This window comes from Scardinius erythrophthalmus, assembly GCF_964197995.2.
Source record: "Scardinius erythrophthalmus genome assembly, chromosome: 22".
Lineage (NCBI taxonomy): Eukaryota > Metazoa > Chordata > Actinopteri > Cypriniformes > Leuciscidae > Scardinius > Scardinius erythrophthalmus.
Genome location: NC_138242.1, coordinates 21,001,347 through 21,012,274, shown reverse-complemented (window position 1 = coordinate 21,012,274; position 10,928 = coordinate 21,001,347). Strand labels below are relative to the sequence as shown.

At 35.9% G+C, this 10,928-nt stretch overlaps 2 protein-coding genes across 5 annotated transcripts in view; one reads left to right on the top strand and one right to left on the bottom strand.

Moving 5' to 3' along the window:
- Positions 1–10,928, top strand: part of kpna1 (karyopherin alpha 1 (importin alpha 5)) — a 32,649-nt gene that overhangs the window by 13,518 nt on the left and 8,203 nt on the right. Inside the window, exons 1-6 of one of the 4 annotated variants that reach the window (XM_081353433.1) lie at positions 7,845–7,963; positions 8,090–8,201; positions 9,154–9,290; positions 10,061–10,174; positions 10,271–10,370; positions 10,462–10,556. In XM_081353433.1, coding sequence (XP_081209559.1) covers positions 9,165–9,290; positions 10,061–10,174; positions 10,271–10,370; positions 10,462–10,556 — 435 coding nt within the window. In that variant the 5' untranslated portion in view covers positions 7,845–7,963; positions 8,090–8,201; positions 9,154–9,164. Of the gene's footprint in view, positions 1–7,844; positions 7,964–8,089; positions 8,278–9,153; positions 9,291–10,060; positions 10,175–10,270; positions 10,371–10,461; positions 10,557–10,928 lie in introns of those variants that run through there. The other 3 variants (XM_081353430.1, XM_081353432.1, XM_081353431.1) reach the window with 3 other exon arrangements.
- LOC308683138 (thiosulfate:glutathione sulfurtransferase) lies at positions 3,340–4,690 on the bottom strand (the record flags this gene model as incomplete). The annotated part of the gene is made up of 4 exons (XM_081353435.1): positions 3,340–3,394; positions 3,522–3,684; positions 3,778–3,900; positions 4,558–4,690. The coding sequence occupies 4 exons, from the start codon at positions 4,688–4,690 to the stop codon at positions 3,340–3,342; spliced, it is 474 nt and encodes a 157-aa protein (XP_081209561.1).

The window sequence follows — 10,928 nt, the reverse complement described above, 5'->3', positions numbered from 1 at the left end:
AGACAACACGTATTGTAGCATCTCTAGGGTGTCTATTGAGACTTGATACTCTTTGAAACCTTGTGTTTATATCCTGACATCCCTGAGTGTTATATTGTGCAAAGAGACTTGGTAACACCTCACTGCTTGAGACATGACAGGCTGCTTGGTGTCTTCACAGTGCAGCTTTTATACCTTTGAAATTTCTATGTATTGATTGCAGCAATAAAAGACAAGATATCGCTATATATATATATATATATATATATATATATATATATATATATATATATATATATAGTGAAGGCTCATTTGGAGAGCCATGCTTTATAGCCTAACTTGTATTGCCACAATGTACACCTGCTCATCGTCTCAGCTCATATTATGCAACCCTTTACATTTGGAATTCAGTAATAAATTATCTCTAATAATACAGAAAATGCATTCAAGTAAAGAATAGTCAGTCTAGATCAATGTTAAATCTTATGAAGGTCAGAGAAATATAGCTATAATAAACATAAATTATAATTTATTAATCTCGAAATTTAACCAAATCTTAAACATGGATAAGTGATGTTCCAAAATGCATTGCAGATAAAAAAAAAAATCTAAAAGTTGCATTGTTGGTTCATAAAGGCACACTCATTGAAGGCAAGGGGGACAAATCATAGTGATAATCTGCAGAAATGTTAACGCATGCATTTAATTAGTTAATGGATAACATCCAATGATGTGCTGCATTCCAGAGGCAGATTACACGATTTACAATGTGTCTACCTGTTAGGCATCTCCAGCGAAGAACCGAAACAGAACCACCTCAGAATGCACTTTCCCTGAGATGAAAGTTATCCGTCCAGTCGCTTTTCGCGCAAGCCGTTGATGCTGAGGAAGGGACTCCATCCTTAACGCACACCGGACGAGCGCAATATGTGAAACTTATTAAACCACGGCTCCAATAAATACTTCCACTCGTTGCTTTTGTTCACTGAATAACCAGCACCCAAATGGTTTCGCACAGAGCTTGATTCGGATGGTTGGATACAGCTGAGGGACGAGCTTCATTCCATCTCCAAGAGGTCTTTTACGCACGAAGCATCTGCTTTCGTTAGTTCAGTGCTTGATGATGGTATCAAATATGTTTTGAAGTGAATCCAGGTAGTGAAAGAATAAAACAACATCTCAAAAATCCCAATTGTAAATCATGGCATAGCTCTAACGGTATTCGCGTCCCGCTGACGATTCGAGGGATGTCTATATCCACACGGTTCCCTCTCAGGCTGTGATCATAACGTCTGAAAATAGCAGTTACCTGTGACAGCACAGAGCCACACCGAGTTCACCTGATAATAGCACGTTCAAATTAATTTCTTACTGAGAAAATAATTGCGTAATTATGGGATTTTGGCGAGACTAGTGGTCGCAATTTTTACTATTGAATATTTTCAAGGTATAGGTTTATTACTGAAAGTAAATTATAGGCATTTTCTTTAGTCTTGGCAAAAAGCTATTAAATATTTTCACCGTTATTGCCCAAAAAAAAAAACAAAAAAACATACTGTTCATTAACCACAATGTGCTCCAAATAGGCATGTTGTCAATAGGGGGTAATTTGTCATTAACCTGTCAATTATTAGGTCAGACCGTCAGAGAAATACCTAAAAGCTATAACTAAGATATAAATTAGGGTTTATTAATCTCAAATAGAAATTTGTCACAATGGAACCTGCCATTAAACCTAAACAAGAAATAATAGCCTACATAAAAAAGCTGTAGAGAAACAGCAAATAAATAAATAAACAGCAAACAGCAAAAATAAAAAGGGTTACCTACAATATCAAACTATTATTTTGGCCAACAATTATTGTAATTAATTATTAATTTGTACAAATGTATAACATTTAAAACACATAACTTCATTAAAATGTGACGACTTACCCCTACCAAATATTTATGACAAATACCCTTCTCCTGATAACACAGTTCAACACTTCAGTTAAAATTCGTACAGAAAACATATTTTAAAAGGTTTTCACCTAGGTGTTTAAAACCAGCATGCCAGAAAACACATTTGTGAAATTGTATTTTTGACTCAAATCTTTTTAGTAACTAGAATGCGCTGTGACAACTTGCCCCACTCTCAGTATCTTCTCTTATACTGATTTGATATTTAGGAGGATTTAGCAAGCAAAGAGGTCAGAAAATCAGGAACAAGAGCAAAGGAGAGAAACTAAAATGAAATCGAGATTTGGAATATGGAGAAAACACGAAAGCAAATAAACCCCAGGCATATTAGGTCCCCTGTGGCAAACAAAGAAATTAGTTTTAGATTTTTTTATTTTACAAACCGGCTCAGTGGTGTGCAGCCCATTATGGCTAGGGTGAAAGTGGCACGGCCACATTTATCATGCTGTTCTCATCGTTCAGGGAAAAACAAGGCTAAGGCTCAGATAACGTGTGCCAAATCCAATATCTGGACAGCTATTGCTTACATCTGATGAACTACCAATTACTGTTACCTGTAACTCCTCAATAACAGTGCTCTATGAGTTGACACTCAAGTAATTCTCTCCAGGATGGATGAAGGGAGGTGTTGATTTGATTGCACTGCAGTCCAGTGAAAAATGTGCCAGCCTTGATCTGTGTTCAGTATCAGTCTGACAGCTATTTACTAAGATGCAGCCAACCACATCCAAACAGCCAAACAGCCAACAGTGAAATGAGCATCAGAGCACTCGTGAAACCCTGCTTGCTGCCCATTAAACGCTCCCTTATTTTGCCTAATTGCATTACTGCCACCAAGTGGTAACAACCACAGAATGCAGAAGGGCAAAACCATATAATCAGTAAGTCATAGCAACTTTTTGTTGCTTTTTATTTATTCGAGATCCAAGTCAGTTTAATACAATTCAATTTGAAATAACTTGTACAACCAAGTTGATTATACTTAAAAATGAAGGCAGCAAGTTTATAAGTCGAAACAGGTGGATTTGTTTTTTTACAGTGAGACGAATTAAGAAATGTCCAAGGTCTTTTAAAAATATTTTAATGAAGCAGATTTGTAAATATATATTCACACTGTTTTTTTTTTACAGTCCAATGCCTTTTAAATTCTTCTAATTCAGTCTGAAGCAGCAATTATTTCAAGTATTTTGCTCCATCCATTCTATATTCGGCTTTATTAAGTTTGATTAATAATAACAATAGATGAACCATTAAAAATATATTAATAATGACACTTATATTAAGTCATTCAAATGCACATCAAAATATGCTGTCAGTTTTATCAGTTTCAAATGTCAATAATTAATATTATCTTCCATTTCCAGATTAATGGTCCAGATCTATGAATATTAAGTACTGTTACTTTTTCTCATGCTCTTCCCAATCAATGTATCCGCCTGCATAATGCCGTGCCCTGAAAAAAGAAGAAGAAAACAAGTAGTACCTCTAACAATAGGGAATATTTTATTAATTGGATCATATTATGGATAGGCTTAATGAGATCAGTGTGTGTATGTGTGTGTGTGTTTTCAGTAGCCTACTTTGAGAATCCTAGACGATGAGCAATTTCGAGAGCAGACAAACTCCTTTTCCCACTTCGGCAATGGAAAACTATGTTATCATCTTCTTTTTTGGGGGCTTTCACCTTAAACTGCAGTTGAAACTGTTGTGGTGGGAGCTTTAGCGACTCCTCAAGCTGTCCCACTGAGAGATACATTAAAACCGAGAGTTAGTGTGCACACTGAGAAAAAAAGAAAAGAAAAGAAAGAAACACTGATTCTATTAGTAACGACTTACATGGAATGTTGATGGAATCAGGAATCCGACCAGCCTGGAATTCATCTGGATTTCTGACGTCAAATAGCTGTACGCTGTGATTGGCCAGCATAGCTTTGAGCTGTTCGTATGTGACAACTGACACTGAAATGCAAGATCATATTTGATCTTAGTTGCTATTCTATTACTGTCAATTAATATAACGTTCAGGTCAGTGAAAATCATGTAAGATAAAAAAACAAACATTTTACTTAAGTCCAGCTAATCATGGTTTTTATACACATAAAGCTGCTTGTTTGGCTGATGGGATACAAAAGATGAGCCAAACAATCATTTTGCTGTAATCAGCAGAAACAAAAACAAAACCATTGCTAAGTGGTTTAGTCAGTACAATTAGCCACAATTTAAAGCATGAAGTAGTCATGTTTCTTCCTTTAAATTAGACATTCTCAAAATTGCTGCATTATAGTGAAAACAGCTATTAGAAAGTATATTCTCCATCCCAATAAATGACAATAGGCATACACTTCTGAGTGTAGTGTGTAGAGATTGAATACTTTGATGTGTTTTCCTTAAATATCATTGCTTTTTATCAAGTAGAAAATAGGCAATGGACCAAAGTTCAAAGTTCTTATAGGCTAATAAATGACTCACCTGACATTGCAGATTCAATTAAATACAGCCTCTAAAAGTTATTATATCTTCCCAAAAAATGTACAAAGTTACAAAAAAATTATCAGCAAAAATAAATCCACCTATTTATTTTGTGAGGATATAAGTGCCTCTTTTGCTGCTCTATACCTGGATCAGGTTGTCCGTGACTGTGATTGACGGTGGGAGTCTTCAGTCCACATGCTGAGATCACTCTACCATGAAAAACCGGTTTTGTGACTCCAAAAAAGCACAAACGACGTAAAACCTGAAAAGATAACATCTCTAACCTGGTCACAGTCACAGTGACTGGTGCTGAAAATGAAATGTTGGATTGTCTGTAACCTGCCTGTGTGTGTGGGGTAACACCGGGAAGACAAGACAGATCCGCTGCCCTCTAGCGTCAGAATCGTGTCCAGGTAAAGGACACCTGGATGACATTTTGACGAAGAATTAGACTATATTAGGGTGCTTCCGTTAAACCTGGTAAATAAATATGCCTATGATGTGATGTCTATACAATACAGCGTATAAGGTTTTTATGAGATAAAACAACAACAACAACAACAACAACAACAACAACAACAGTGTTGCGCATCGCATTAGGCCAGCGGTTCCCAAACTTTTTTTCCTGCGCACCCCCTTCTATGTCCCAACCGGGTTGGCGCACCCCCAATCCCCACTTCAAAAAAATAACGCAACAAAGCTTTGTTTTATCGCCATATAAAGACTCATGTTTAATCATGCGCAAATAACCAACACGCATGACAATAACAACATCAACAAAGTGTCAATATAATGCAACAAAGCTACGCACAAGCTTCCACTTTTAAGAGGACGAGTGACAGACACAGGCTCAGTAACAGAAAGCACGGTTATTTTCAGCCGCGTAAAAGAAACATTGCAGCAATATTAAATGACCGTAAATGACCGTGGAGCTAGCATCATCATCATAACACAACGGTTATGGAAATTAGAACGACAGTACATTGAATTAAATTGCAATGAAGTTACAAACGATCCACAACATTAAAGAGAATAGGCTCCGGAATAGATAAAATAAATAAAAACGAGGATCAATCTGATACTTTTCAAGTGCGACAATAAAATTAGCCTTCACACGATCCACAACATAATTAAGTAACAAAGAGCATAGGCTCAAACATAAAATAAACAACAATATTTTGAACAATATTTTATATATTTTATATATATATATATATATATATATATATATATATATATATATATATATATATATATATATATAAAAGAGCTCACCAAAGCTGAATTTGTTTTATCAAAAATACAGTAAAACTTGTAATATTGTGAAATAGTACAATTAAAATTTTTATTTGAATATGTTTCAAAATGTAATTTATTCATGTGATTTAAAAGATGAATTTTCAAAATCATTACTTCAGTCTCACATGACCCTTCAGAAATATGAAAACAGTTTTCTGCTTAATATTTTGGAAACTATAATTTTTTCATGATTCTTTGATGTATAAAATTTTCAAAAGAACAGCATTTATTTAAAAACGAAATATCTTGTAACATTACACATGTGACATGTTTTAAGGTCACTTTTGATCATTTTAATGCATCCTTACTGAAAAACAATTCTGACCAACCAACACATTTTTGAACGGCAGTATACACTCAGTAGGTCATCATTATTGCAATATAAACACTGTCAGAGTGATCAACAAATCTTCATTTACCAGTCGAAGACGGAGCCACTGTTCTTATGTTTACTCCGTGCACTGTCAAGGTCTTCATCATATTTGTCGTGGTACCGGTCTTTGCAGCAATTATTTTACCGCAAATACTGCATCGCGCGTTGTTGGCATCGAGCCTGGAGAAATGTAGCCATACTTTTGATCGACTTTTCCACATCTTTATGGTATTGTGTGTGTGTGTGCTCGCGTCTCGTATGTGCGCGGAGAGTTTGTGTGTGTGTGCTCGGGTCACATTGAGTATTTGCGCGAGTTTGTGTGTGTGTGTGTGTGCTCGCGTTTCATATAAGTATGTGCGTGGAGAGTTTGTGTGTGCGCGCGCGCGTCTCATATGAGTATGTGCGCGGAGAGTTCCGCGCGTCTCGTGTGTGTAGAGTTTGCTTGTATGTGCGTGAGCGACTTTAGGTGTGTCGTTGTGCATTTCATATGTATTTGTTTTACCAAAAACTAATAAATTATAGTTTTTTTATTTAAAATAAAAGGAAAAGGAATTTACAAAGGAAATGTTTACTGTTCATGTTTTTTTTATTCTATGGAAAAACCCCATTTAAAAAAACAGACCGCCATTACATTTTTCCTCTCGCGCACCCCCTGGTGGTAGCTCGCGTACCCCTGGGGGTGCGCGTACCACACTTTGGGAATCCCTGCATTAGGCTATCTCAATTGTTGCCATCAGTCATTCATTAGCCAAATGATTGTTTTCTAAATTGGTTAGATAAAATATCGATATCGATAATGTAAGTAAACGTTACATTCTAAAAATCTAATAGTGTGCTTATTCTTTTATATAGGCTCTGTTATTAAATGTTTCCTTTCATTTTACTCTTAATTTAGGCTATCTGTAGCTATACAACAACACGGAGATTTTGGTTCAACCATTATCTTCGTATAATATCCTTGTAGTGAAAAGAGAAACATTTAACATGATAACCTACAGTGTAGCGCGAAAAAAAAAAAAAAAAAACTAAACCTCGTTAACCAGTGTGTTGCCAGATCTTGCTGGAAAAACACCTGCTCAAAAATTGTAGCCTTTCAATCAGGTGAGGATATCTGACAGTTGAAGGAACTGGAGGAAATATTCTGTTACATGGTGTCTGACGATTACATTACTTTCGTTTAGCATTTTTATAAAAATAAAATCCATTTAGTTTAGTTGGACAACGGAGCAGCGCTGGAGTCACGTGACTAGAGTGAGGCGCGATGACTGACTGGACAATGGAGGAAGCAAAAGCTCAATATAACTTTTGTTAGAAAAAGTTGAATTTCTTCATTTTTGTTTTACTCAGTATTCAGTTTGTTTTACTGTTGTTGTATTTTCATCAGAAAAATAATAATGAACCACAAATTTGGGAAAAAAATCTAAAGACCTTTCATTTATTTGTTACAATCAACTCCGGTAGGCTATAGCCTACCATATAGGCTAATTCGTATGATTCATTTTGTTAATAAACGTTCTGTTTAATATAAGCAAGTTTGTCATTGTACTGTTTTATTGTTGTTGTGTTTTTTTCATTGAGGGCATGATAGGTTAATAGGTCATAATTACCAAGTCCAAATACAACTGCTATTTGTAAATAAGCTATAAAAATGTTGCTTATAAGCGCCTTTATTAAATAAATAAAAAGACCCAGGTTCTTATAAAAAGTGGACATGGCAACCCCGTTCGTTACACAAAACTGGCAACACCGAGAACTAGACATGCGCTTCAGTACGCACACGATGTCCTCTGCCAGTGCGCATGCGCAGTATCACTATACCGGCGGAGGCTGAACGATAGAGCTTAAACGACACAGGGATAAATTAGACTTTTTTGACAGGTCAGTACGCCAATGTGGATTATTTGTGTGTGACTGGTTTTATTACTCATATATGATGTTAAATTCAATACATATAAATGTTAAAACATAAATATAAGGCAGTTGTCGGATAACCTTATTGGGTAGGTTAGCAGGGGAGCTAACAGAGGCTGCTGCGCAGATCTGGGAGGGAGAGGCGAGCCTGGCGTTAAGACGATATTACCAACAAACCTGCTCTTCAATCGATGATCACTTCCCCGTGAGGACCTAAAATTACGTTTTATTGCCTTGAATCGACCGTCTTCGCCTCATAGGCGTTATGTACGGTTGGATTGGTGAGTTTGGCGGGGTGTTTTTTGGTGGAGATGGTTGGATAATCGCTACCCTTCACTGCGGGCTGAAGCGCCACTGCCCATGACAAGCTCGGTTCCAATCTGGCTGTTTCTTATCTGAATTTTTTAGTGTTTTAAGGCATAACAACACAAGTGAATGGGGTACAAATTTTAAATAATAGATATCAACAACCTTCCCCATTTGATTAATCATTGTACATTAGGTCAATTGCTTTGTATTTCTAAATTTTCTGAAATATGTTAAATATAAATATTAAACGCAGTTAAGGCAATATCGAATTAAATTTGCATACATTTTTAGAACAGAAATCTGAACATTGGATATAGCCAGGTTCAAATGTCTTGTTTCATTATGTTAACATGCTATACTCATAATACGGTCAGAAAAACAACCAGGACAAATAGGAATAAAATGCTAAATAAATCAGGCAAATTATTTATGAATAAACCCCTCTTTAAAAACCTTAAAAGTATAAATAGGAATAAAAACTGAAAAGTATGCAGGTGCTGCTTAACTGGAGATTTCTGGCTCATTTTGAGAAAATAGCCTTTAAACATTAGCCTGTGTAATTGAAATCTACAGATGCAAATGAATAAAGTGTAAATAAATAATAATAAACCCTTAACAGTGGTTTATTATTATAAACCTCTTAATCTTGTCAGATTAGTTATGCCACAAATGGTGGATATGAATGCTTATATGGCATTGTGATTGGTGTACTTGTCCACAGCTGAGGAAACAAGTGACATTAAATTATTTTTTGAAGAGGTCTGTCAAAGCCTGTCATCTAGCTGATATCAAGCCACTATTTCTTGGTGATTCCTTTTGTGCTCATCTTGCTTTGATTGTCTTTCCAGCAGGCAACATCATGAGTCAGGGGAAGGACAATGCACGTCTCAAAAGCTATAAAAACAAATCACTCAACACAGATGAGATGAGGAGGAGGAGGGAGGAAGAAGGCCTGCAACTTCGCAAACAAAAGAAAGATGAACAAGTAAGAGAATTGGAGATATGAGTTCATATGATTTCATTCTTCTCTAGGTGTTTTGGATAAAGGTAACTAACATGAGAGCATGGACTGAGGGAGTTTTGGGAGAGTTGACAGAACTGTCACTTGATGTGCCGTGTTCATTAAATCGTACATTCATTGAACTTGTACATATGTTTTTGTCTTTTAAAAATTAAACATTTGTTGTTATAATTTGGTATTGCTGTTGAAGATTGAGCTGAATTAAATGAAGGTGACACAATCTAGCTGCTTAACATAGATGTGATCATGTGGATTTGTCAAAGTTGCAAGAAAAACTTTGTATCATCAGTCAGAATGGGTTGAAAATTATTAACCAACCATATTTTGCCATCATTTTCCAGCAAATGTGTTTATTATTTATATTTGAAGGGGTTACATTATAGACATAATTGACTTATAGACCTAAATATTTGAACTGAACTACATCTGAAAAATCCAAGAGATTGCATACTTTGATGTTTTATCATTTGTTGCTGTGTCAGACTGGTGAGGATGCTTAAACAGTGTAATGTTTTAAAAGCTCCACAATATTTATGCTTGTAGCAAATATGCCTATTGCCTACAAATGCCTTACTTCTAGTTGATTCTGCTGGAGATTATTTTTGAACGTAAAAAACCCCCCTCACTTCCCTCTTCCAAAGAAAGAAATGCAACATTAAGACTGATATGCGGCACATGTTGGTTGTTGTTTTTATCGAGCACACAGTGATCTGAGACTTTGTGTGTTCTTACAGCTGTTCAAGCGCAGAAATGTGGCCACAGTGGAGGAGGACGGAACACTGGAGGATGATGGGATGTCAGACAGTGGATACCTGGAATCACAGGCCAACAATATGGACCAAATCACGGTGAGAAAGTTAAAATAATAGTTAATCATAGTCTTTACTAACTGATGAAAAAAATAAATTGATTTTTTCCCTCTTCTTCCCTTTTCTTCTTTATAGGGAAATGTTATTTCTGAGGACATGATACAGATGATCTTCTCTAGCTCCCCAGAACAACAGCTCATAGGAACACAGCGCTTCAGAAAACTCTTATCTAAAGGTGAAAGATCCCAGAGACTAAAATACTAGCATTTACATAATCATATTTTTGATAAAAGGATGCTAATTGCATCTTTGTAATTCTCCATTAGAGCCTAATCCCCCTATTGATGAGGTCATTGCCACCCCCGGTGTCGTGGAGCGATTTGTTGAGTTCCTGAAAAGAAGAGAGAATTGCACGCTACAGGTGACCTTAATAAGCTGTATCTGGGTCATATTAATACTAGGGATTTGAGAGGCTATTCAACTAAACAATACTGCTGCTGTTAGTCGACATTGGAAATGCTAGTTGGTTTTAGTTTACACATTTATCTCTTTATTTTTATTTTTATAAAGGCTACATTCAAATTACTGTCATGTTAATTTGATTTTACCTCAGACCTTGCATGTGTTGTATGGTAGTATTTTGACTTGGAAGAAAACGGAAAAGTATTGTGTTGGTTATGTCAAACTGTATAACAATTAAGCTTGCTTATAGGCTTGTTATACTACCGTTTATAAGGGTCAATACTGGTATGAAATTTTATAAGGGAAACAATATGAATGAAACTTGACAACA